We start from the raw sequence: 26,863 nt of genomic DNA, 5'->3' as shown, positions 1-26,863 counted from the left end.
TGGACGACATCTGTAAAGAGATGTATCATGTCATGCAGAAATGTCTGGGTTTTTTTTTAGTTGTAGCATTTTATTTGGTGTCTGTCTCTGATTTTTCTGGCTGCAGAAATTGTAATATTTTGAATTTCCAACTACGAATTTTGCAGCTTCCAGTTGTTTAACGGGAATACACAGAGGATTTTTTTTTTAAGGACGGAAGCATAGCAAGGGCAATAATTCGTACAGGAGGGTTAACTTTATCGTTAGCCAATGAAACGTATTGAATGGATGAGTGACAGGACAGGGGGCCAATCAGCTGCGCAGTCTGTACTATCCGATCAGCAGGTCAAACCACGAGGCCTTTCAAGAGACTTCAGAGTTTTTCAAGGGATCAAACTGTGAGTAATCAGTGACCCCCCCCCCCCCCCATCCCGAAAGAGCGTCACTCACAACAGGAAACCGGATAACAGGGATGAGACTAACCTGGTATGATATCTAAAATGATAATTAGCAATGATTAGCGATGTGTAATGTTCCCGCGCTGGCGGGTGCTGCTGAGACACTGAAGATGTCATGTCTTTGGCACGGCGGTACGGCCCAGGGCTGCATTTAGGGCCGTCGGATGTGTGAATGTGATGTAAATCAGACTCTGTGGCCAGATGGTGGTGATAATAACATAAACATTTCCCGCCTCCTCAGGGGAGTGGTTCTCTCTCCCTCCTTCTTTATCTCCGTTTCTCTCTATATATTCTTTCCTCTCTGTCCTCTCTTGAGAAATATAAAAAATAATAAAGAGACAGTTTTCTGGATGACCTCTCACTGCCGAAAAGCTTCTCCCGTCGATTAAAAAAAAAAAAAAAAGTCTTGAGGTGACAAGTTCCTGTAAAATCTCTGAATGCAGGACAGAAAAAAGCACCTGGGCCCAAAAGCAGAATGCGTCCACCTGTCTGTGGAGCGTCAGTGTCAGGGACTTTTTGTCCTTTGGGGGATTCCGTAGCGGGACGAGCAGGAGGCAGGCAAGGTACGGGAGCCCGTTTGGGTCACTAACCTCCCCAAGGAGCGTCACCTCTGACCAGCCGTCCAATCAGCACACGGCAACGCACTTGGCGGAAGTAACTTTCGGAACCCCAAGAGGGCCTTAAATGATGGTTATTAATGCACCGTGTTATTAACGTGATTACTGCGTGCATCACTATGGCAAGCAGGGCGCTTAACTCCATTGTTTGGAAAATTGTGTCAAGCTGTGGGCAGCGTTGGCTTTGTTGGCGACGTTGGTTAATGATGTATGCTGTAGCAGTATTAATTGCTTTGACGTATTAAAGTTAATGTAACCGGTGGGATTGAGTGCAGAAGAACTCCTTACTCTTGTTCTCCCCTCTGTCTAGTCTCTCTTCTCCTACATTTTCTTTCATTTTCGAATAAGAGTACTAAGACTAACTTGGCCATCGAAAATGAAGCAGGGGTTAGGGAGCGAGGACCCATGTTTCTATTTGGCCGTCCAGCGAGTTGCCTTCATAGAAGCTTAGCTGGTCCAGGTAGAGTGCCTCTTGCAGGTGTGAGCATCGTGTCCCCACCTCGCTGGAACACCGTCAGCCAATCACACGAGTCTAAAGAGGAAGGAACCCTCGTGTTCAAACCTGGGTTGGTCAGAACTCAGCATTCATGAATAATGAGTCACACAGTGGATATTTTCTTCTGTAAAGTTTATTCGTGTCTCTCCCTCCGATCCTGGGCTGATGACAGAGCACCATTCCCGTTTGTTAACCCCAGCACTGGGCTTATCCATGAGCGGCCTGCCAGTGCGCTTGGAGCACTGCCCAGCGGGTAAGATGTTCCCCGCAGTGGGACATCTGTCTGCCGGCCGCTAGCTAGGGTTAGGGTGGGGAGGGGGGCAACAGGCTTCCAGTTCCGGTGGGGGGCACGCATATCCCTCGCTCTTTGCACTTTTTTATCTTTCCATTATTTATTTCCCATGCTACTCTTAAGGGGGTGTCGGAGAGGTGCAATCCAATCTCAGATATCTCTGATGCCGCCTTTCCGTTCCATCTGCCTTGCAGCTCTCCAATTGGGTGAATGTGATCACATGGTGTGGGCGTGGTCACTATGGGTGGACTTGTTATTGTACTTCCACCATCGTTCCTGTGGTTAAATGGTTGCTGATTCAAATCCCCAAGTTGGCTGAGTGATCTCACTTTTGGTAACCCCCCCCCCCCGCTTGATTGGCTGAAAAAAAAGCATAAAAGCCCCAGCTTAGTAAATTGATTGTGAGTGGAGATGAGCCATCAGGCAGCTCGGTCCCCAAATGTCCCCGTCCTGTAATGCATGCAGATGTATCTCAGTCATTCGCCAGAAGGAGGCTGGCTTTCAAACTCATCACGCTTGCTCTTTTTTTGCCATTGAAAGTGCCTCACTTTTGAGGGTCAGAGTTTCGCGCATGCAAAATCCCCCCCCCCCCCCACCCCCCCGGTCGAGCACCTGGCACTCAAAAATCTCTGCACAGCACTTACTTCGATACGCACGGCATGGCTTCCTCTCGCCTGCCCGTCATCCATCCTCATCCTCACTTCCCCCACAGTCCTTGCTGCAGGTACCGACTCCAGCCCCACCTAAGCAGAGCGGGCGGAAATTTCCAGGTTTCCAAAAGCTGAATAATGCGGAGTTTTGGGGCTTAGCTGCACGGCGCTGCCGGATTAGCCAGATCGGCTAAAGCCTCGTATTCTCTGACGCTGCGGAGAAACACACAAAAAAAACAGGCACAATACCAAGGGAAGCATTTCAAGGACTTAATTGTGTCGCTGCACACTTCCTGTTTACGTTGTTTTTGTACTTATTTGTGAATAGTGCCATTATTTGTGGAAAAATTGCACGAGGTCATGTGGAATGGAGATAAGATTCTTATGTTTCCGCTGCAGGGTGCAGTGTGCTTGCTGGCCCACGTGCCATGCTGTTCTGCGTTTCCCTGCCCATTGTGTTCACACAATGCATCCTCGGCTCTCGTTTCGCCCCCGTTCAACCCCGCGATCCCGGAGCATTAGCGTTCAGCATTCTCCGGAAAACCCCCCTTATCCGCCCGGGGAGAACGGCTTCAGCTCCAGCTCAAGAACTCTAATTCCCAGGTGAGGGGGTGGGCGACACCCCCTTTGGTGGCTCTGATTAGATTCTCGGGTTTGACAAACATGGCCGCCCCCCCCCCCCTACTTCCAAGGAGAGCAGGGCTGCCGCTTATCAGTCAAAGGCCTGGAAAAGAGAGCAGTTATCCCACCTGCGGTTACGGCATGGGTCATTTACTGCCAAGCCAGCGAGGCTCAGGTGGGCAGAGTTTGTGATGTGGCAGGGCTCAGCTGCAGATGAGGGGTGCAGGTCGTTGGGGGGCAGCACAGCAGAGAAACAGGTCAGGTGGTTTGTTACGGGTCACCCGCTGTCCAGATGGGCACGCTGATTGGGTTGAAGAGGCTGGGCTAATCAGGCACTTCCTGTGCCCTGATTGGCTGAGAGGCCATCAGTATAGGGACTCGGGGGAGAGTCTCGGGCGGCAGGTGATGGTGCTGGGATGGGGTGTTGGCAACAAGCCCGAGATTATCACAGGGAGGGGGCACAACTGAGGACAGAGGCAATACTCCATGCCCCCTCGAACAGGGTAAAATGTTTTACTATTATTAAGTTTAAATCAACATGCCAACCTAGAGAATTTGATAAACACAGGTTCTTTATTTTCACTTTTTCTGAATAGCAGAACATACACAAATAAAGCAGATCTGTCATGGCAAAGCACTATGTAATCGGGGCCCCCGAAGGGCCCCCCTCCAGCTCGGGGGCCCAGGCTTCCTTTATTGCTTGTCCTGACGCTACACCTCTAAGTGGGGAGTGGTTTTTGAACGGGGGATGGGGTGGGGAATGGCGATCTTTGGGTGAGTACCTTTGGGGGGGGGGGGTACCTTGGATTTCTTCACCTCTGCTGTCTTGCCATTCTCAAAAGAGCGAGACAGTGGCAGGTTTAAGGATGCTGAGATCTCGGTAGCGCTCATTACATCAGGTTCAGCTTTCATCTCTGCAGATGCTGCTAGAAGCTTTGATTTGAGTGTCTTTCCTAGGCAGTGGAGACTCGGTACTATACTTCCCACTTTTGTTTTTTTTATTTTTCGCTATCTTCTCACCACGTTGATTTGCTGTCAAAATGTGACTCAGTTTCATGATTGCCGAGTGCCTCTTCCCCGCCGGACAGGCACAGGTCCGATCTTTGCCCCCCCGGAGATGAGGTCATGCTGCAGGACAAATCGAGTCAAACAGCTGCCTCCTTCTCTCCATCTCTCTGCTGTCTTTAATCTTTCACATGGGATGCCCGCCTTTCTCGCCACAGTCCGCCTTAATCAGGCACCCCTGCTATTTCTCCTCCTGGAAGATTTTATTTAGTGGAATTAATGAAGATGTAATTATTTTCAGAGAAATTAAATATTTTTAGGCTTTTGTTTTGCTGTGTTCCCTGCAGGGCTGTCAATGGCAGTAAATTCTGTATCTAGAGGAACATTCTTGCATGAAAAATGTGTTAAAATATGTTTAAATAAAGTGCAACGTACAAGTGCAAGGTGTGTCATATGCAAGCAAAACATGCATCCAGGTGAGTTGGTGTCTCTAAATGCCCTGCGATGAACTGGCACTCCATCCTTGATGCTCTCTGCCCTGTTGATTCCTAGGATACGAACCATGACCCTGTACCGGATGTGATATGATGGAAGGATGAATGATTGGATGGATTGAATGATGGATGGATGGATGGATACACGTGATCTATTTCTAGCTACAGTGAGGCACGACGTGTAAAACCGGTCAAGAACTTTGCTCTGTGCAAAATGTATGAACCTATTTGTTATCAAGTCCTTGGGTTCACCTGGTATGAACTTTTAAGATGTGGTTTACACCTTCAAGACAGTGTTTTGGTCTCTGGTAGCTTTACTGCTGATAGAGATGGTCATCTTCACCAGACCCACAGCGATCTGCTCCCCTCCTTTCTCAGGTGACTCCGGCTGAGCCCTGTCGCGCCCACAGCGCCCCCTGTCGGCCCGTGCGGCTCACCATGCCCCGGCCATGAAGGGATACCATGTGAGCCGCAGCCTCTCCCAGCATTCCGCGGGGCCATGCCACTGCATGCCCGAGGGCCTCGACGTGCCGGGGGCCTATATGCCCCACCCTCAGGAGGTCCGCGGCACACGGGAGCACGTCCAGGGCCATGGAAACCATGCCTACTACCCACCTGGAGGGCCCCCGGAGCCGCTGCCCCTGCCGTCCTCGGGTGGGGGGACTTTTCCACGCTCCCACCTGAGCCAGCATCCCTACGACTCCTGTGAGGAATGCCTGTCTTCGGGCCCCGGGGGCCACGGTCACCCGGGAAAGCGGCATCACATCCCGCCAGGCCTGCTGGATCAGTTTGAGCGGCAAGTGCCCTTCCCTTCCGATGGCTTCCACACGCTGCAGTACCAGCGGGCGGCCAGCGGGGGCCAGCGCAGCGAGAGCCCGGGACGCATCCGGCACCTGGTGCACTCGGTACAGCGACTCTTTGCCAAGTCTCACTCGCTAGAAGCACCGGGTAAGAGGGAGTATGGCGAGGCACGTGGCGAGCACCGAGAGCGTGGTGGGGGCCACCGGAGCGGCGGTGAGGAGAGTGCTCCCCCTAGGGCCACCACGCATCAGTCGCGGTCGGCTCGCCGGAGCAAGAGCCGCGAGCGCAGCAAAAGCGGGGACTCGCGGCATGGCGAGCGGCGTGAGCGGCGGCACCGTGGCAAGACTGCCGGCTGGTGGAGCTCCGACGACAACCTGGACAGCGACAGCAGCTTCCTGGTGGCAGGGATGGGAGGCCGCAGGGGCCGCGGGATGGCCCTCACGGGGCCCGAGGCCTTGGACGGAGCGATCCCAGAGCCAGTACTCAAGGCCGTGAAGGCCAAGAGCCCGCAGGGGGAGTGTGTGGCGTGTAGCACCATGGGCCTGCCGGGCGATACCGGCCACTCTCTCAAGAGGAGCACGTGGACGGCCATGACAGTAAGCCAGGCCCGTGAGGTGTACCCCAGCCAGAGGGGGGGCGCCTACGAAAAGGCCCTGGTGGAGCCCAAGGTGAAGGAGCGGAGTTACCACTACCTTCAGGTGAGGCCGGCGCGAAGCCGTGACTGTGTACCGACTCGGGAAAGGAGCCCCCGGCGGCAATCTCGCGGGAAACGCCGAATAGATGAGCTCTGCTCTTAATCCTCCCTGGGAAATCCTCTCCGGCATGCTGCTGTGATACTTTAAACACGATGATATGCCCGCTGTATAAATGAGAGCATAAATATCAGCGGCCACTGCTTTGAAGGCCATGAATAACAGCACGTAAAGGCTCGCGCGCGATCAGCCCCAGCCATTGGTCATCACGATGTGCCCCCAGGCTCTTATCCTCAGCGATTTATAGACCCTGATCCTAGACCTAGAGCAGGATTCGGTATATGGGGGTGGGGCCACAGGGGCATTGGTCCAAGCTGAAAGCTGATTGTCCGCCTCCCCTGTCACTCACAGATTCCAAAGATATCATTGACTAATGATAAGGCTGCCCCTTGATTTATGAATTATGGCCCCTCTTATGCCCCCCACCTTAAATCCGTAAATAGTCTCCAGCGTAGCCCCCAGGCCGATCCGGTGGCAGGCCGTTGCAGGTGTAGTAGAGCAGCATGCGGATGGGCTTAATTACCAATCTCTGGTGCTCAACGCAGCCGCGTGGCGCTGGCTGCTAGCTTCCGCTAAGCCCTGCCTGAGCCTGGCGGGAAGGCGGCTGTCAGGCGGCAGGTGGCCAGCAGCTTGATGAATGTGCTGCCGCCTAATTGGGGTGCTGCACTCTGCTAGCCGCACGCTAATAGAGCACCGCACGAACGGCGGCCTTCCTTCGGGGCCAGCAGCTGAGGCAAGGGGGCACTTTGTCTGCCATGACAGCTAGCTAAACACAGGCTCCTATTCTTCATGGTGAGGGGTAAGAGCCTTAATGCCCTCCTTCACCCACTGCCCCCCATGCTGTACTGGCACTGGTACACATGAGTGGGCGTGGCCTTTTGGAATTAACCAGTGGGGTGTCAGTGGTTCCCAGGGATGTCAGGAGAGTAGCTTCTCTATCCTCAACCCTCTACACCCATGGTGTGTGTCATGAAGCTGGCGGCGATGCATGGTTTATTGGGTTAGGACCCTGTACCAGTTTTCGGAATATGGCTGGTTCAGATCCCACAGTCAGAAGAATGACTTCACCTTTTAGCCCCTGAGCAAGGCCCTTAACCCCCAGGTCCTCCAGGATCAGACTGACCCTGCTCAGTCAAAAATGTACCTGGCTTTGGATAAAATCCTCTGCTGGATAAATGCACTGGAAAAGGGGAAGTGGTTGGCTATAAAAGGCTTGCATGTGTGTTTTTGAGAGCCTGGAACTAACCATGCGTGTCAGCCCAACAGCACCCCCCTGTGGATTGACACACACAGGCGTTGTCATTTAGGTGTTAGTGTAACACTACCCATCCCGCTGATGCATCTTTGTGTGGTCCCTCATTTCCTGATCCATTAGGACAGAGGGGGTTGTGGGGGGGGGGTCTGCTTCCCGCCACAAAAGCTAGGCCACGCCCCCCCCAGTGAGCTCCAAGGAGAGCTTTCATCTCGCACCCAAACCCCAGAAATCCGCAGGGATGATGAGTCAGAGCTCCACCTCCCAGGAGTATCGGTGGGGTTTTCGCGAGCAGCCAGCTCTCCGGGTGAAACTCCCCACGCCCCACATCGTCTGCCTCTGAAGTCACACGTCTGATGTGTCTTCTTAGAAGACGGCCCAGATTCCCACGGAAGGCGCTCTGGTCCGCGTCAGAGCGACCGGGATGCTCCCGCGCCGAGATCGGCGTTCCACGAGCAAAGCCACATCCGTGAATAACCAAGAATAACCTTGTCACCATGGTGACAGAGCACAGTCATGTCAGTCATCCGTCGGGATGGGGGTTGGGGTGGAGCAAGCAGCACAGGATGGTCTGGTGCTGACTCCGGCTTAGCCCTGTCGCGCCCACAGCGCCCCCTGTCGGCCCGTGTGGCTCATCCACAGTCCACATTGGTGAGTCTCTATCTGGACCCATTGGACACACTGCCTCAAACTAATAGGGGAGCTCAGAGACACTGGAGAAATGCTCCTCCACCAGGTCCTCTGTGCCTCCTCCATTCCTGAGCTCCCCCGCATGTCCGACAGGTGCCGTCAGATGATTGGGGCGGGGGCTACCCTGGCGGGGAGGGCATGGACGGCAGCGGAGAGATTCCTTGCCGCCGGATGCGCAGCGGCAGCTACATCAAGGCTATGGGTGACGACGACAGCGGCGACTCGGACCCGAGCCCCCGGGCTTCGCCACGCAGTGCTCTCATCGCCCAGAGGGAGGCGTTCCACCGCTCCATCAGCATGGACCACCGTGCCAATGCCAAGTGAGGCCTTCCTCACCATCTTCCTCTTTATTATCATCTCATTCTCATGAGTGTAGGCTGCTCTTAGTCTGAAATGCTTATAGTAAATATGGGCAAAACATACGAGTATCTGGCTTAGAGGTTTAGGATCCTGTGCCGGTGACTGGAAGGACGTTGGTTCAAATCCTCGCAGTCTGATGTCACTGTTAGTTACCTGAGCAAGGCCTTTATCCCCCAATTGCTCCAGGATAGTCTGATCCTGCCTTCTCAGTTGTATACCTGCTAAATAAATTAATGTAAATAGATCTGAATGACAGTAAAAGTCCCTGCCTTTGTAATAGCATGAACTGAATGTTATTCATGTAGTGTAGATGTATCTGAGCCTGTTTCTCTGTCCCGGACACGACAGGTTCTCATGTAAGGAGTGTACAGACAGCTACACCCCCAGCCGCATGGCGCCTAAGGGACACGGCCGCTCTCGCAGTTACACGCGCTCCCTGACCAGCGCGCAGGTGATTGGCCGACGATCCTGCTAAGCTCCGCCCACTGGGCCCGCCCTCTTGCTCAGTCTCTGTTTCTGTCCTGCAGCTGCTTTCGTTTATTCACACCTAGTTACCTACACATTGCATATGGCCGCAGACCTTTCCTTTATGATGATGATGATGATGATGATGATGATGATGATGATGATTATGAGTGTGTTTTTACATGTGTTTCTGGGTGTTTATGTTTGCAAGTGTGTTCACATATGTGTGCGAGTGCGTGTGAGGGTCACGTTTATGAGCAGCCCCCTGTCTGCCCCCCCAGCTCGGGGATGTGCTCAACCACCAGTTTGACTCGGTCTGCGAGTCGGTGTTCGGCGAGGCCGAGTCGCAGGCAGTGGAGGCGCTCGACCTGCCCGGCTGCTTTCGAACCCGCAGCCACAGCTACGTGCGTGCCATCCAAGCCGGCTGCTCCCAGGACGATGACTGCCTGTCTGTCTTCTCCATTTCCAGCCCCAAGGTGGGGCCCAAGGCAGCTGGCGGTGAGTCCCGTGTCGTGTGTCGCTCAGCAATTCAGGCCTCAGTGCTAGTGACCGGAAGGTTGGTGGTTTAAGTCCCATACTCAAGAGTCTCATATGCTTTGAGCCCTTGAGCAAGACCCTAAATCCCCCAAAATTCTCCAGCAGCACTGGATCTTCAGTTGACCCTGTGCTCGGACCCCAAGCTTCACTGTCACCTGTATATATGTGTGTATGTCGTTAAAAAGGAGAGTATGATGGGATAAGTGAAAACTGACACATTCACACACACAAATAAAGGTTCATGTCCTCCCCTCATTTCTCACGATCCCCCTTCTTTTCTGCTCCCTCTTTTCCTCAGACGAACCCTTGTTCCTTTCACCTCATATTGTCCCTCCCTCCCTGTTCCGTCTCTTTGCGCCGATGTCGTCCCCTCTGGGGCTGGCGTACGCCATCCCTCTCCAGCCTGCCATCCCTTTAACCTCTCTGTTATGGTGACCGTCATGACCGTAATTGCTCCTTATATGCATCTGGCAAATGAAAATCCCATCAAAGCTATACGGTCTCGGCAGATTAACAATTCGACGACACAGCAAAAGCGACACACTCTGTACTCTGTGCGATCTAAGAAGAGAGCTTCGGAATGCCCTGTGCAATTCCAGAGAGACTGCATGGTGTCATGATGGGATGGAAATATGGAGAGGGGGTTGAAGGACCCTCCCTCCCCCATTTAAAAAAGGAGAGAGTATACAGTAGCAGAATAGAGCCTAACAGCTACACCAACCTACCCCCCCCCCCCCCCCCCCGCTTCAGCTTTGCTCTGAAGCTGTGTTTTTGCTCAGACACTGGCCCTGAAATTGGCCGCTGTGGACGGGGGATGGGGGCGGAGGCTTTAGTCTTCTTGGCAACATCCTAGCCATTTATTTTTAATCTCTCCCTCCCTCTGCATGGGCTGACAGTCTGTCCCGGTTTAGGGAGTCTAACTCCCTCCCTAACTTCCCCATTTGCTTCTCTTCCTCCATCTTGTTTTTCTATTTTCCTGTAATGGTGTCCCCCCCCCTCCCCCCCCCCCCCCCCCCCCCGCACTGTCCTCCTGCCCAGGACACGACTGCAACGTTAACCACAATGTTCTGTCGCGTCTGCCTCTTCAGTGTTTCCGTACCGGAAGATGGCACCCCCGCTGCCCCCCCGTGTGGCCAAGCCCCTCATCGCTGTGACAGCACAGAGCAGCACAGAGTCGACCCAAGATGCCTACTTCCTGAGCACCGGCCAGCCGTCGCCCCGCACCAAGCACAGCCACTCCCTGGATGGTCTGGAGGCGGCCGGGGGCAGGCCGTCTTCCCGGGGCGGGTACTATGCCGCCGGCCGCGCCAAGCCACACAGCAACTCCACGGAGAGCCTGGATGGGGGTCGGGTGCCGCTGGGCGGTACAGGGTCTGCGTCAGCCATGGCGGCCAGAGCCAAGCACAGCAGCTCTGCTGACAGCCTCCTGGAGGTGACCAGCAGGGGGAGCCGAGAGCGGAGTGCCGTCATCCTGGGGAAGTCCTCCTCGCTACCACAGAGTGGGAGTGGCCAAGGCCCAGCCGAGGCGGAGCACAAGGCGGAGGGGCGGAGAGGCAAGTGGAGGCCGTCCATCGCCGTGCAGGTGAGTCGAGAAGGACACTGTCACGCGGACGCGGCAGATCCTCATTGGAGGTGACTCTGTGACATCGCGTCCCTCTTACAGGTGGACAGCTCCGAGACCATATCAGACTCAGACACTGAGAGCAAAGTCCTGAGGGAAGTGCACTCTATCGGGGTTCAGGTAGAGGAAGATAAGAGGTACGGCCAGCTGGGAGCTCCGCCCACACTGTCCCACGCCCAATCAATCGCGCACTAAACCTTAACCACTCTAAACACTCCAACCTTAAGCCTCTTCAATCCTAACACAACCCTAACTCTGACAGCTTAACCACAAGTCTAACCTCTCTACATCTAACCCTAACCCAACAACAATAAGATTTGCTCCAACCCAAACAACAACATTCATGGTTCTTTACTGATCCCTGTCGGGAAATTCTCTTCTTCCCACCCCATCTTACTCCCCATGAGAGACATGTAGGTAAGAGGCAGCCTCCTGCAGCAGCACCCATGGAGCTGGGGGTTAAGGGTGTAGCTCAAGGGTCCACAGATGTGGCTATTCTGTCGAGGCCGAGCATGAACCAGTGACCTTCCGATCACAGGCAGAGAGGCTTAGCTTGCTGAGTCACACACACCCTCTAATCCCGCAGCTCAAACACTAACCACTCCAGGCATAACCACGCTGGTCAGCTTGATGCATGGCAAAGGTAGATGTCAGAGATGTAGTAATGTATAACAACACACCCATGTAAAACACCTTGGGATGACTTAGTTATGAAAGATGTTATATAATAATTAAATTGAACTGAATATCAGTCGTAGCATAAGTTCTCCGATCATCTTCTTTATGTCTTCATCATGTTCCCCATTATTGAAATAAGTGGCCCAGGTGGGGGGACATGAAGCAGTAAATCTGCCACAGTATGTCACACCTCACAGGTTGGGGGGGACATGAGGTTCATAGCTCGTTTGCTTTGGTCCATTATGCTGACAGTTAGAACAGTGCAGGAGAACTGATCTCAGGCCAGTTGTGGAGGGCCAAATATAAACAAGAAGTGCATCACATAAGGTGTGAGGTTTTGAACCAGGCTTTTGAACTGATCTCAAATCTGTTGTGGAGTTTTATTAGTCACGGCACACCTCAGACAAGTTAAATATTACTCCTGGTGTCACTTGTCAAATTATACAAAATGCAGTGAAAAAAAATCAGATTACATATAAATTAGAAAGGCAGGTCATTTCCAGATCAGTTAATGTCACCGATATGCCGTCCTCACGCTCACAGTTACTACAGAGGAGTTGCACCTTGTGACAGCTAGACAGGACTGAGAGCCTGTTTTTGGGGTTGTGTGAAAGCCACATGATGAGCTTAAAATGACTGTGAGGCGTGAGCAGTTACCGTCGCGTCGCCCCCTACAGGCGAGCGCGCTTCAAGCGCTCCAACAGCGTGACAGCGAGCGTGCAGGCAGACCTGGAGACAGAGGGTCTGCTTGGGCTGGGTGCGGCCACGCAGGACAAGGGCCTGCAGTTCGGTTGCTCCTTCCAGAGGCATTCATCAGAGCCGGAGTCGGCAGGCCCCTACGGGGAGTACCGCACGGTGCACACGCAGGGCCAGTGGGCGTACCGGGACGAGTACCTCCACCAACAGCAGCAGCAGAAGCAGCAGGGGGGCTACGCCAGCGAGGTCATCAGCCGCGCACCCTCCCCCCGGCCTCCCAGCCGCGCCGGCTGGCTCGAGGGGCCCCGCAGTCTCCCCGACTCGGGCCGCGCCTCGCCCTGCCCCCGGGACGGCGAGCTCTTCCTCCGCCTGCTACAGACAGAGGTGGAGCGCATGGAGGGCTGGTGCCAGAACATGGAGAGGGAAGCAGAGGAGAATGACCTTCCCAAGGAGGGTGAGTCACTGCAGGCCCCTGGGATACTGACTAGGGCTCCACCTACTGCACTGCGTTCTTCAGTAAGAACCAGAAGAAAACTCATGGACTTTAAACACGTAGCCTTTGTAAATGTACTTCTTTCTTAATTCGGTTTGTAAGGTTTCATTACATTTCTTTATTTTGTTGTTATAGTTTTTAGCTTTTATCTTTTTCATTTTATTTGACTGTTTCTTTTATTACTTTTATTGTATTTCTATTATTTTATCCTGCTTCTTGTTATTATTATTATTATTATTATTGTTGTTTATTGTTTCTATTAGAAAAAGAAAAAAAAAATGGGGGCCCCTACAGCATGGGGCCCCAAGGGCCCAGGTTCAGCATTGCCCATGCTATCTGGGGGTGATGGGGGGCAGCAGAGAGTTAAAACCCCAGCCCTACGGAGGTGCTGATCGCGCCGTCCAGCATTTTTAATGGCAGGCTGCCTTGGATTTCTGCTTCTAGCGAGCACTCCGATGATGTCATGCCATTCGGGGCATCTCGGTACTCGCGGCAGGGATGTTGTGCCGCGTGACTGAGAACCGAAGCTCAGGCCACAGAAATGCAGTAAGGCAGAGCATGAGGCGCACGGGCCACATGGTTTAGGGATGATGCTTCACCCAGGTTTCAGCCGCCTGTCTCCACCTGTCCCCCCCCCCCCCCCCCCCCAGTGCTGGAGCTTATCCACGGTGCCGTGACCAGCGCCCAGATGCTGATGTCTCAGAAGGTCCAGCAGTTCTTCCGGCTGTGCCAGCAGAGTATGGTGAGTCTCCGCCCAGTTACGGCGGGGGGGGGGGGGGGGGGGTGTTGGGGGTGCTCCCAGGGTTACAGAAGGTTCTCCAGCATCATTCGGAGAAGAATAGCTACTCAGGACACAAGGCTTGTTCTCTCCTTTGCTTTGGCATCTCCAACGTTCTCTATCTTCACTTTCGACTCGTGACTAATATGTTTACTATTATTATTCTAACTAAACTTATGGCACAAGTAGGAGCTGCAAGTATGATATTTCCCTGGGAACAGAAGCGTAACAAATGTTCTCTTTTGTTGTTCCTCAGCTAGAAATGATTCATCACTTTTTTAATTTATTTTTTTATGACAAACTGGGAGAAGCAAATCTTAGTCTACTATATCCCAGCATAGCAGTGTGACCCAGGGTCTTCAGCGCAGATCCCTCACCATCTCTCCTTTCCATTTTGGTTTTATTTTGGTACATCTACTTGAACTTTCACTCTGGAACGGTTGATTCCTCGGTGATTCATGTGACATCTGTGAGAGCGGGGAAGGGATGCATTCAAAGGAACTGGAGTCAAAGGAACTGGATTCACCTCTTTGGGCTGGCAAAGTTACGTAATTCTTTGCAGAGAAAGTGTGAGTAAGTTCCACCCCCTATTCAGGACCCTGCAGCGTACCCCCAACCCACCTCTCAGGACCTGGCCGCCTTCTGGGACCTGCTGCAACTGGCCATCGAGGACGTGCGGGTCAAGTTCCAGGACCTGCAGCGACTGAAGGACTCGGGCTGGAGGCTGCCATCTGACAGGAAGGTGAGGAGACTGCCCAGACATCTCCTGAAGCCAAAGTGATTGTTTAATGTAATTCAGGGTCTCCCTGTGACAAAACCAACAGCAAGCAAAGTAACAGAGCTAATGCCTGGAGCCAAAATGGCCACGTGTCAGGATGAAACACTGATCACTGCAGTGTTAAGTATCCTGATGATAGAGCCAAAATGGCACAGATGTTGCCTAACACATGTGAAAAAACCTAGTATAACCAGCTGTACTCACACGTACTGTCTCTTCAGACTCTCTGCTCTATCCTCCCCTCTCCAACCGCTGTCCTAATGATTGCCTTATCGATCTACCCTTTCTTCCTCGTTCAGTAACCCTGCTTTTTCTCCACTTCCTCCTCTCCTTCCTTTCCTTGCCCCAATTTGCATGTCTCCGCCTTATTCCGCACATACACCCAATCGTATCGCTCCCCTCGTGTCGATTCCTCCTCCCCATTTTCCAGGAGGAAAAGAAGCCTCCTCCCCTTTTACCAAAGAAGCCGAGCATGAGCAGCAGCATGGCGGATGCTGCCAGCGGGGGCAGCGGTGGGAGTGTGGGGGTGCTGGTGATGTCCCGCAGCGGCCGCACCGTGCCCCTGCGGGAAAAGTCGCTGGACCTGGGCGAGCGACAGCGGGCGGAGCTACACGGGAGACTCCTCCCAGCCAAGCGGGCCGCCTCCTTCCGGCAGAACTCAGCCACCGAGAGTGCCGACAGCATCGAGATCTACATCCCAGAGGCACAAACCCGACTCTAAAGCCCTAAAGCCCCATCCTCTGCTACCCCCTGCCAAGCCATCAGGGGCGATTCTAGGATTTTTTTTAAATGGGATGAATAAGAGAGGCTAGAATTCATACAGAGGGGCCAACCTTATCATTAGCCAATGATATGTTTCGAACCAGTGAGTGACAGGGGAGGGAGCACTATGGGGGCCAATCAGCTTTCAACTGGGGCCAATTCCCCTGTAGCCCCGCCCCTGTATATGCCCCTGCAAGCCATGCCCAACCCTCACCTCAGCCTATGAAAGCCTGGCATGTGCCACTAAGCCACTTTAAGCAATTATAGATAAAGAGGGCTGGAGAGAGAACGGGGGACTTTCATATATAAATAGATATTTAATTCACACACAGAGTCAAAGCCAAACAAGGGAGAAAGAGGGCCTCTCTCCATCTTCGGGGTGTGCTTCATGAAACTCTAAGTTATATAAAACAGTTCGTAGGAGAGATGTGTTCGTTTGTGCTGTCATAAAATTTCCCTTCTGACGGAAGCAGGCGTCAGTGTCTCCTGATGCAGCCGATGGGGAGAGTGTGTGTGTCTGTGTGTGTCTGTGTGTGTGTGATTTTTGTTTTTTTTTTGTTTTTTTTTGACAACTGTACCAGCTGTTTTTAAAAAGCATGGGGTTTCTGCAGGCAAATATTCATGAGGTGGCAGAATGTCCCAACACAGTCAAATGAAAACTTTTCATTATGCTGACTATTTGTCAATTTGGGATTCTCATTCTGTGGCTTTTACTGTTGATCAACAGTGACCCCTACTGAGCAAACTATGACAAGACAACGGTAATTCGATGGTTGCCCCCCCCCCCCCAACCATCACTCACCATGTAGGAAAGCATCCTTGGATTATGCTTAAAAAATAGGTGGGGGGAGGGTGGATACAAAAAGCCACTTTGTAAGGGGTCAGAATAGAAGGAAAGATTTGAAAACACAGTGATCTCTGTGTAGCTCATTTCAAATGTGTGGCACAGGTGAACTCATTGTAAGTGGAAGACATCGGTAAGTCAATTGCACCATCGTAAGTCGAATTATTGGAAGCCGATCCATAGTGAATCTAGGAGCATCTGTAATTATCTAGAAGGCGTTGTCCCTCGCTCTCCAGACGTACGCGTTTTACTTAGGCGGGCCCATGGACATGCTTCACAATTCATAATGTCCCGGCTCCTTTTATGCCCTTGTTTTTGAAAGATGTATTTTTGGTTGGCATGGGCCAGCAAGATCAAATGATGCTGTGCTTTTATAGTGCATCTTGTTGATTAGACCCAAATGTGGGGTATTTAAATCTGTTTTTATTTTTTAAATCATGAGGCATAGCTTAGTGTAAATACAGCCTCAGACTGCTATCATATGAACAAGGTTTAAATATGCCATCTTTTTTGAAATCCTGAGCCACCCAGAATAAGGGTATCTTGCGACCGCTTTCTCGTTCTTATCGTTTTACCGTGGCCCTCTTGTGGCTAGTTTATGTAATTACACAGAACATGCGCTCTAGTTTGTCATGTACATTACTAATGCAATTCTCATTGACGCTAGATAAAAGCCGGTTTAAAAGAACGAAGTAGGCTTTGTTTTATAAACCTGAAAGTGAATTAATATAATATTAAGTATTTTATTGGGAGATGCTTTATTTTATAATGTGTAATATTATCTACCTTTTTAGAACATTAGAGCATCTATGTATAAAAATGTGTGAAATCTGCTATATGAATCTGAAAACATATTATTAATATGATCTAGTGTACAATAATTGAATACAGCTGATGGCTGTTTTTTCATGGCGTCTCCTGACGTATAAGACTTTTTTGAAGGATGTGTCTGTAGCGTTCAGTTCACAGGGTTTGACTGTGCCAAACACAGCTGTCAAGTGTACTTTCTCTCCGATTTTCACTCTCTTTCTCCCTCCCTCTCTCTTTTCCCCTTCTCTGTGAATGCACTGGATTGTAATTGGGTTTGCAGTGTCACCTTCCTATCTCTAGCTACAGTGGGTCACTCCCGTTTTTTCTACTCAGCTAACAACACGTGCCTGATTACCAAGATGTGTGTGGCTTATTTCGTATTAATATATTACTGAAATATAGAATAGAATCTTACCTTCAAATGTGTATATAGACTTGCGGCATTTAGAATACCTTTTTCAGTATTATTAGAGCTATTTTAATGTATCGAGACTTTGTTGTATTGAAACTTGTTGTGGGGGACGCAGACACACATGCACACACACACACACACGTCGGTGTGGATTAACGCGGAGATTGGAATATAGTTTGCTTACCGAGTCCGCGCATTGCATACCGCTTTGCGCTCTGCGCCTGTGCCAGCGCGTTTGTCATCGAATTACAGCAGCGTCTCTATCACGACTTACGGGAGCTGGTTGTGTCCTCAATTGAATACAGCATCACCCGTACCGTCACGGGTTTAGAGATGTAATATTGTTAGTTAAATGTTGTTCTTTGCAGGAACCAAGAGTGGATTTTTGGAAATCAAACTTAAGATGTTCCTATTTATTTTGGAAATGCCAATGCAAAATCCAATTATTTTTGACTTGTTAGAAGAAAGTTTTTACAGATATACTGCTCTTTGTAGAATGACGGAGGTTTTCAACAAGCATGCAGTACAATTTATCAATTTGAATAGGTCCCAAGCAGTCCCAGGCGAATTACTGCAAATTTTCTTATGAATAAAATTCAATACTGCTGTTCCTGTAAATCCCTGTCACAAAGATTCCGCAGATGCCTGGGTTTTCATAGAAGAAATATTTTGTCTTACAGTGTCCATAATTTCTACAGCATATTTCTCCAATAGTTAATTAAAAACTGAAGCTGTAAATTAAATAAGCACAATGTTTTTGGAAGTACTGATTGTACTTGAATGTGAAGGACTCTTTTAAAGAACTTTTAAAACAACACTGCTGTTAAGGACAGGTGCATTACAAGGTCTGTCTTGTAATGAAATTATGTTTTAAAAGAGCAGATGTTAAGTTAAAAGAAACAACCACGCTGTTTCATTCGGTGTTCGGGTCACTTTCAACGATATTTGTTAACGTCAGCCTTCAGAGTGTTGAGACCCATCGTCTTTTGTTCTTCCTTATTCAACACATTAACTGCTGTTTCTCCAATTAAAAGAAAACACCTGATGCGAATCATTGGGTGAGAAGTATTTCAACACCTGCTTCCACAGTTCCATTCTATTTTTGTATTGGGCTAACACAATTACCGTAAAGTGCTTAATACAAGAGCATTGAAAATGGACGTAACAGCACTCGACGTTATAAAGAATTATAAAACCCGTCGGGGAAAAAGCCAGAAGAAAACTGGAGAGGAAAAAGAAACTCCTATTGCGAATGTAGGAGATAAAATAGACTCTGGGGATTCAAGGCCAGCCAGCCGTGCAACCTCCCTTGGACTTGCTGCCCTTATAAATGTCATAAGTGTGTTGCTGTTAGAATCAGATTAGGAGTGGAGTGGAGTGCTCTGTCTTCTATTAGGGCAGACAACGATGTTCAGCAACGGGGCAATTCTAGGACTTTTTTAAGGTGCGTGTGTGTGGGGGGGGGGGTGCATAATTCATACACCTAACCTTCATTGAGTGACAGAGGAGGAGGCACTCTGGGAACCAATAAGCTTTCAGTGGCGGCCAATGTCCCTGTGGCCCCGCTCCTGTATACGCCCCTTTTCATTTAGTCATTCAATGGTGGTACTCCATCTAACGCATCGATTGATTTTAAGCCTTATAACTTACATTTGGCTCAGTTGATATTTAGTCCCCATTTTTTTGTGGGAAGCAGGGATCCATGCAGGGGGAAGATGAAAGAAACTCAAGCTCTGCACACGAACACAACAATGTTTTGGATTTAGGAGATGATTTAGGATGTAACCAGAAGCAAAAGATCCTTCATCACCTTGTTTGAAGTCCTTCCTGAATCCCAGCGAGCTTATAAATGACCGTCTAATCATAGCCAGGTACGAAGAAACTGCTGTCCCAGAAGAGCAGAAAAGACCTTAGCTAGTATAATCGTCTCATACATTAGCTGAACTCACAGATGTATCATTTTCCCAAGCTCCACCCCCTATCTCGTATCCTGCATCTATTGGTCGTCACCCCCCCTCCTTTCTTCTATGACCCCTGATCTCCCGTCCCAGTCACGTGACCGCCTCTCACATTAAGCAGAGTTGGAATATGCATCAACATCTGGCACCCCACCCCACGCAGGAAGGGATAGAGCTCCCCCCATCACTAATACCCCCACCCCTTACCTGCACAGGGCTTCCAGCCCCAAGACCCCACACCAGAAAGCCTGCGTGGGTCAACCTGGACCAGCAGGTCTGCTGCTCACAGAATTGAACGTAGCTCCTCATCAAGCCGTAGTAGCACTGAGGACCCCTAGTGTACAGTTATCACACTGTGATGTTCTTCTGAATCTAGGACACCTTGCTAGAGCACCTGAACGCCGAGTTTTACATGGGGTCCTATGTGACTGAGTAATTACTGTGTAATTACATATACCTCTTCTGCTCACATTTACCATGTATATATATATCTTTGTGGTCATGGAAATTGCTGTTATCACTATTAATGTGTATTGTTATTATGATTAATATTGCTTATTACTATCGCTGTCAGTAAGATGTTATTTCAAATACTATTTATCATACTCTGTATTTAAGGGCAAGTTTGTAATGAAAAAAAAATATTACTTTTCTATTGCTGCTACCAAGAGCAAGACCTGAGCAACAGGATACGATGTTGAAGGGGTAGAAACAGACCTATTTGTTCCTGGAGAGTTGAAGGGGGCTCGTCACTAAGGGCTCAACACTAAGACGAACATTTGGCATGGAGAGCAGCTGGAGTTGGTTATCTGGGGACTGGCCAGCGATCTGCATGTTCAGTCAGAGCAGCGTCTCCTGATGTTGATTATTCCCCCGATTTTCAATTTCCGTTTTGTACGGCTGTGGACTCGGACATGTAGCAAAACACTTCCCTTTGATCTTCTTGCCTCATCCAGCCTCGAGGACCGGCCCCGTTGGAGCTTGAGCAGAAGATGTACCAACCCAGGACACGCCTCTTCTCAAACTCACACCAGTTTGGTTCTTTTGATTCCCAAGCGGCCCTCTACTTCCTGCTCCAGTGAGCCACTGGCACGAACAGCTACAGATGTGTTTGCATCGCTAAACTCAGACCGAGTAGCCGTAGTAAATAGCAATAGTGTTGTCCCTTGAACAAAGAACCACCGTAGTATTTACTTAAGGTCTCATGTATAAAATAACAATGTGGTGGTCCTATCTGATCAAGTAGGAGCAAAAAAAACGGTAGAGACTAGTCAAACAATGGCTGTAACAAAAAATTAAGTGTAAATCAATCATCGATTCTGTTTCAATCATCATCTTCTCATCCATGGGTGTCTACAGACCAACATCTGCTAGCACAAACCCAGAGAAATGGCACACTGTGACGTGGGTAACCTAAACAGAATGTAACACTGTTGACATTGTAAATGTTTTCTAATTATTACTATAAAGCTATTTTTAGCGAGGAAAAATGGTATTGTTTTTTTTTTTTTACTAAAGGTTTACTGAAGGTTTTCTTTAACAAGCATGTGTGCAAGCAGGTTGAGGGAGGTGAAGCCAAGCAGCTGCTATTGAGCACCGGCAGGTGGGGGTGGGGGATTCACGCTTGCTGAGAAGCATCACCAGACCGTCTGTGATTGACTGAAATCACTCCACACTGCCGTTACATTCACACTTAACATCCTGTGCCATTTAATGAGCTCTTGAAAGACAAAACATATTTCACTGGCTGAATCATTCTGAATATCGGCGATTAATATCAGGATTAATCATATCAAAAACATTCTCTCTGTAAATGTGAGAGGACTCAGAAAATACCAGAGTTAATTTCAGGTAAACAAACGTGCAAAACACAAAAACAGTGAACATTTAACTGCCACTAACTGAAAAACACCACGGCTTGTTAGAAGTTCAGTTCATTTTCATTCGCTTGCAAAGCAGCCTTGCTTCTCTTCCAAATAAGCCCACCCACTATCACACACTACTTCCGTGAAAACGGATCATTCTAAGACGGGCTTTTATAGACACGGTGAAGGAGACGGATGTGCAGGAACAGCTTTCTGAAAATTGCGAAGTACAGACTTGCGGAACGAGATAAAGTGCGCGACTCGGGAAACGTAAGCTCCGCCAGTGCGAAGGAGCTTCTCCGAGATGCGCGACACTTTCCAACATCAAAAGAATGACTTTTTATTTTCATCTTTTCTAAAAAAGGGCAGATAACGCAAACTGCCAGGCAAGTCACTTTTGGTTTGTTGCTTATGGAAATAAACATTTCACATATTCAAAGAATCAAGTCCCTCATTATCATCAAAACATAGACAAAACAGCCTTGACATCTCGATTTGTGCAAAAGTTGATTTCCCCTTTTGTGCTCAGGGACAGATTATCTGAATCACCACTCAACAATCGGATGCGCTCTCCGCAGTCTAGACAAAGACGAAAAGCATTTGTTTAACCCGCAATTTAAAAATAATGATTAAGAACTGATTTTCAAATCGATGGTGGATCTGACTCGGGTGCAATTTTGTGACTGACTTTACGCCACGCCGTCCAATCTGAGAGTCCATCCGTGGGCCACACCCACATTCATGGTGGGCAGTGTGACTATCAGGCCAGCTGGATCCAGGGCTGACCACTTCAGGGGCTGGGGATAACCCAGCAGGGTCACCTACAGAAAAACCAAACGGGAAGTGCAAAAAAAGAAAACAAAAATGGGAACCAGGACACTAGTGGTTAATTAATTTACAGAACATTTACAGTATTTTTCCACAAGCTAACAGACCACAGTCTTGCATGACACAATGTGTTTCCACACAGGATACTTACATTGGAGAGCGAGGACGTTTTGGGGGTGATGATCTTGAGGCTGTACTGAGATGGCCACTCCAGGAAGATAGCGTACACGCTCTTTCCTTTGGATGTGAACCTGAGGAACATGCAAAGCCCATCTTGGGTATAACTGGCGCAAGGCAGGGAATAACCAATCCCATAGCAGGGCGCACGCACACACATTCACACACACGCAAACATTCACACCTATAGACAATCTGTTAACTCCATTTCACCTTAGCATGTTTTTGGACTGTGGGGGGGGAAACCGGGGCACCCAGAGGAAACCCCGCAAGGACATGGAGAGCCCCGTGCTGTGAATCGAACCCTGATCTCCAGTAACGTGAGGCTAATGGTAAAATCCATCCATAAATGAAAAGCTTGGGACCGGGAGCGGGGAGGGGCAGGGCGCTCACCAGATTGGCACAGTGGTGTTTTCTGCCTGCACCCGCCATGGCTGGGATGCGTAAATAGCCTCCCCATTAACCTGCAACCACTGGCCCACGGCTCGGAGCCTCTCCTCAAACACGGCAGGGATGGTGCCGTCCGCCGTGGGACCCACATTCAGCAGGTAGTTCCCCCCCAGGGCCACGGTGCGTGCCAGGTCCTACAGGGAGGAGATGCGGGGGAAGGTTACCAAGACATGTGTGGCTCCCTGAAATATCAGTTGGTTTCTGGATATCCGGATTACAGTCGACCCTTCTGCATCATGACTTTCATCGTCGTCGTTTTGATATATTGCAGGGGCCGGGATGAGAAATCAAACGGGAATTTTGTGGGAATTTTTGCGAAATCCGCAGACGATACGCGATGGTAGATTTCTTCAGTGAAACTGCAGCATCTTTCAGAGATGAATGATGAGGCAGCTTCCTTAGGCTTAAGACAGAATGACGATGTTACAGAAAGATGCTCAGACGACCGTTTCAGTGTCTGTCGGCGTCGGTCTCTTGCTGGGATCCATCAACAGCGCTCCAATACAGCAAGTCAGAAAGCCATTTAGCAACACAAGGACCCGTGTCAAAAAGCAAGATTTCTTGCTTAGTCGGAAAGCTTGTCGAATTTAATTTACCCCAGTTTAAACAGTCTCTATATTTGTTCACTTACATTTAACCCAGACTACCTTAAATCTGACAAGTTATCCACTTAAGCAAGAAATCCTGCTTAAACAGGCCCCAGTTCTAGTCCGGTTAACTGTTAGCAATATCAGTGAATAACAACCCATTGCATGGTAATCTGCGCAAACACCATAGCAACAAGTCCACAGGTAGTGGTTCGGCAGCACTGTGTGTACGACTGATTTTAATGAGACATAAGTACTAATAAACAGTACAGAACTACAGTCTTAACTTCTGTGGATAATGGGCGCAGACATCTTAAATTCTGAGCTTGGGATTGGGAGTTCACGGGTCGGAATTCCGACTTCAAGAGACGTTCCAGTAGAAATTTATGAGTTCAAATGGAATGCAGCATCTTCCCCCACTGAGGGAAGCAGGCCCTTTATCGGTTGTCTTCGTACAAACTCCTGGGGCCAGGAAGTCGGGCAGCCTTGGTGAGATCGAGTTGTATGAGATAAGCAAAGAACATGATGTGAGTAAGCAAGTAGCAAGGACAGAAGGAAATGTATATAAAAAGACATATAAAAGTGATAAATGAGTGATCAAAACAGAAATAACTACAAATTGACATTCCTCAGCGAAGGCCAGCAAACGACACACTAAGAGTTTAGTGACTTATAAATGCATAAAATATACGCACAGTGCAGGTTTGGAGGACGCCAGGCTTGTTTATGGCAGCCTCTCACACTATATCTCACAGTGACCTAGCAGTGACCTAGCAGTGACCTAGCAGTGACCTAGCAGTGACCTAGCAGTGACCTAGCAGTGATCTTTGTATTTTTTTTCACTTCACTGGACTCAGTCACTTTGCTCATCAAGGAAACCAAAACAATTCTATGTGTTTTATTCCAGATTGTGAGGGGGGGGGGCTCCCCTAACCTGCAGAGAGTCCACATTTTTGATTCCTCCTAGCCTCCCAGTAGGTAGCAAAAATGTAGACTGTCTGCAGATCTCCTAAGACCAGACTGGGGAACGCTGCTCTAAAGCCATTGGCAGATTTCATGGGGTTGGCACAGGTTCTGATTGGCCGATGGAGATCCGGAAGCCGTCAACAACCTGAAGCTCTGATCTTCCCCCCACCTAACCAGCACAGCAGGCTGAGGGCCCCAGACTCACATCAATGATGGTGGGCAGATCCAATAGCTGGTAGACCATCATGTTCCTGCGGTACCCCCAGGAGTACGTGTCGATGGAGGTGCACTTCTCCCACTTGTGCTTTGGCAGCTGGCCCGGGGTGTACTTGTCCTCACAGTTGTAGTAGCCCCCGTGCTTACAGCTGCATCCTGCCCCCCAGCGGTCATTGGTCACCACAGTATCCTGTAACCAGGGCAATGGAGATGACTCGTCGAAGCACAACTTTACCAGCAGGTTCCCCAGAACATAACCAGCTCCAGGGGAAGTTTCTGCTCTAAAATTCCCTTTAACGCCACCCAAATAAATTATCGCTCATTTTCATTAAAGTCAGAGCCCACCCCTAGCCACCCTTTTCATAAATCCCTAGAGATGCTTCTGATCAAATGGAGCTCCGAAGTTCGAAAGAGCATCAGATGCACACATGGGTCACAACCAGTTGCACATCTTCATCATTAGCGGCTGCAGATGTGTCCGCCGAATCATCTCGCCATTCCCTTGACAGTTTACACATTCAATCTAAATCGCTTTGTATCTTTTCACAGTCCTAAAACACAGATGTCGGTAATCATTTCTGGATAATTTACAAAGCCTTTTGAAATTGAGTCAAAAATGTCAATTTTACTGTACCAGTTACATCGAATTTGTAATCAAGCTTTACAAATTAGCCTGGATGTGGATTTCTGCCAATTTAATAAATTCTGACACCTGTGACAATATTATGATAAAAAAGGAGGAGTTTCGCTATGATACTTACCCTGACTGGGCTGTCGTTATAGAGCCAGGCCAGGAAACTGGTGGAGTTCCAGTAAGTGTCAGGGGCTTCCCAGTCCCCATCGGACCAGATCAGATCTGGTTTGTAGCTAAAGGATCAACAGCAAATATTACACATGACTATAAGTGCAATCAATTACCTTTAAGGCAGTAAAGGTGCCATCTCACCTGTAGACCAGGCCATGGAGCTCAGGCATGACCTTGCGGAAAACATACTCCTGGGTTTTGAAACCAGCTTTCTTGTCAGACAGGTACAGGGGGTGGAACCACTCAAATAATGAGTGATACAGACCGTAGTGCAATGACCTGTCAGCAGGGAATATAATGTGATACAATTACAAGCAAGCAAATGGCTCTGTTTATCAGGTTTAGTAAAAGTTTAAGCAACCAACCCACCCCATCAATTCAAGATCCACCAGTAATAATTAGTTAATACCCACACACCTCTTCCTAACTGCTGCCCCGAGGTCACCCACGATATCTCGGTGGGGTCCAGTGTCCACAGAGTTCCAGTTCCAGGAATTTGGGGAGCCCCAGTTAGTGAAGCCCTCGTGGTGCTTAGAGGTGAGAACCACGTATCTGGTGATGGATAAGAGGAAGAGTGATTATAAGATAGATCCAAAAAAAAGCATATCTGTCTAATGGATATCTAACAGTCGCTTACTTTGCACCGGAAGATGCAAACACTTCAGCCCACTGGTCCGGGTCGAAAAATTGGGCATGGAAATCGGGTGCAAATTCCGGGTAGCTGTATCCCGGAGGATAGTTCTTCGTCATGAAGTCCACGTACTTCTGATTTTTATCTCCCTGCCAGTGCCACCAGAACCACTCGCTGCCGAATCCAGGCACTGCAAACACGCCCCAGTGAACGAAAATCCCAAACTTTGCTTCATCATACCAACTGGGCAACGGCCGAGAATCCAGGCTGGTCCAGTCCGGAGTGTACTGCGCGCCGATCCCCAGCAGAGAGGCGAGCTTCATGAAGAGGAAGCACCACACAGGTGGCGAAAATAGCAGCATTCTGCAGCACTAGGTAGAACTGGACAAAAACCTAAAATGAATGTAACGGTGCAGAGGAACTACGCGGTGAATGAGGTAAATGAAGCGGATCTTATTCTTGCACTGATCTTGGTTCATGAAGTAATAAATTATCTCGTTCTAAAGTGACTTGTAAACAAAATCACCCATAGCCATCTGGATAACTTTTAACTAGCCAGGTGACTTTTATGCTTCGTTTTTTTGTGACAGCTATAACACACTCCGCATAAAAATGAATGTGACGATCATGTGGCTTTTCACCAGCGTTAGTGCTGTGTCACGTGGGTTTGTAGCATGTCACGTGGGTTGGTGTCGTGTCACGTGACGGCTGCACGCAGTGCCCTTACCAGTCGAGTCGTTCTGATCCTCGGCGTCGTATGTGTGCTGTAGAGTCATGTTCCTGGAATATAACAACGCGCAGAGGATTCGCCTATGATCCCAACAGTACTGCCTGTGAAATGACGTGACAAAAACACACGATTGGCGTAGAAGCAGTTTGCGTGTTACATTTCCACCGGGTTTTGAATGTTTATATCTCGTTTCCTAATCCTCATTACAGCACACCACTGGGCATAAGTTCCTCTTAATACCGCAACATGTTAACCTTTAACGACCATCTTCACTTTGAGTTTTCCTTTGTGAATACTCGCAAATATGTC

The 26,863-nt window shown here is 49.4% G+C and overlaps 2 protein-coding genes and 1 long non-coding RNA gene across 6 annotated transcripts in view; 1 reads left to right on the top strand and 2 right to left on the bottom strand.

The window, feature by feature from the left end:
- Window positions 1-20,818, top strand: part of dlgap3 (discs, large (Drosophila) homolog-associated protein 3) — a 101,476-nt gene extending 80,658 nt beyond the window's left edge. For all 4 annotated transcript variants that reach the window (XM_048993399.1, XM_048993401.1, XM_048993403.1 and 1 more), the window contains 10 exons: window positions 4,991-6,111; window positions 8,201-8,427; window positions 8,816-8,918; window positions 9,214-9,430; window positions 10,558-11,051; window positions 11,133-11,227; window positions 12,446-12,918; window positions 13,608-13,699; window positions 14,331-14,477; window positions 14,944-20,818. In XM_048993399.1, coding sequence (XP_048849356.1) covers window positions 5,062-6,111; window positions 8,201-8,427; window positions 8,816-8,918; window positions 9,214-9,430; window positions 10,558-11,051; window positions 11,133-11,227; window positions 12,446-12,918; window positions 13,608-13,699; window positions 14,331-14,477; window positions 14,944-15,234 — 3,189 coding nt within the window. In that variant the 5' untranslated portion in view covers window positions 4,991-5,061 and the 3' untranslated portion in view covers window positions 15,235-20,818. The remainder of the gene's footprint in view (window positions 1-4,990; window positions 6,112-8,200; window positions 8,428-8,815; window positions 8,919-9,213; window positions 9,431-10,557; window positions 11,052-11,132; window positions 11,228-12,445; window positions 12,919-13,607; window positions 13,700-14,330; window positions 14,478-14,943) is intronic.
- LOC125719009 (uncharacterized) lies at window positions 14,045-14,847 on the bottom strand. The gene is made up of 3 exons (XR_007385001.1): window positions 14,718-14,847; window positions 14,357-14,501; window positions 14,045-14,202 (listed from the first exon to the last, which is right to left on the bottom strand). It is a non-coding gene; the product is annotated as an uncharacterized LOC125719009 (long non-coding RNA).
- A 162-nt stretch (window positions 20,819-20,980) lies between the features above and the next one.
- On the bottom strand, window positions 20,981-26,500 carry LOC125719008 (tissue alpha-L-fucosidase-like). Its single transcript, XM_048993406.1, has 8 exons — window positions 25,831-26,500; window positions 25,611-25,745; window positions 25,335-25,472; window positions 25,150-25,255; window positions 24,378-24,578; window positions 22,563-22,753; window positions 22,144-22,243; window positions 20,981-21,985 (listed from the first exon to the last, which is right to left on the bottom strand). The coding sequence occupies exons 1-8, from the start codon at window positions 26,184-26,186 to the stop codon at window positions 21,854-21,856; spliced, it is 1,359 nt and encodes a 452-aa protein (XP_048849363.1). The 5' UTR covers window positions 26,187-26,500; the 3' UTR covers window positions 20,981-21,853.
- Between the last annotated feature and the right edge of the window lie 363 nt (window positions 26,501-26,863).

Source organism: Brienomyrus brachyistius, chromosome 23 (genome assembly GCF_023856365.1).
Source record: "Brienomyrus brachyistius isolate T26 chromosome 23, BBRACH_0.4, whole genome shotgun sequence".
NCBI classification, from domain to species: Eukaryota; Metazoa; Chordata; class Actinopteri; order Osteoglossiformes; family Mormyridae; genus Brienomyrus; species Brienomyrus brachyistius.
This window is presented reverse-complemented; position numbering and strand designations above follow the sequence as displayed.

Bases quoted from the DNA above. Each gene is read 5' to 3' on its own strand.
- LOC125719008 (XM_048993406.1), bottom strand. From the start codon at position 26,186: ATGCTGCTATTTTCGCCACCTGTGTGGTGCTTCCTCTTCATGAAGCTC. The intron at 25,256-25,334 runs GTGAGATGGCAC...TTGATCCTTTAG, and splicing joins CTCCATGGCCTGGTCTACAG to CTACAAACCAGATCTGATCT. The intron at 22,754-24,377 runs GTGAGTCTGGGG...TCCTCCCTGTAG, and splicing joins ATCTGCCCACCATCATTGAT to GACCTGGCACGCACCGTGGC.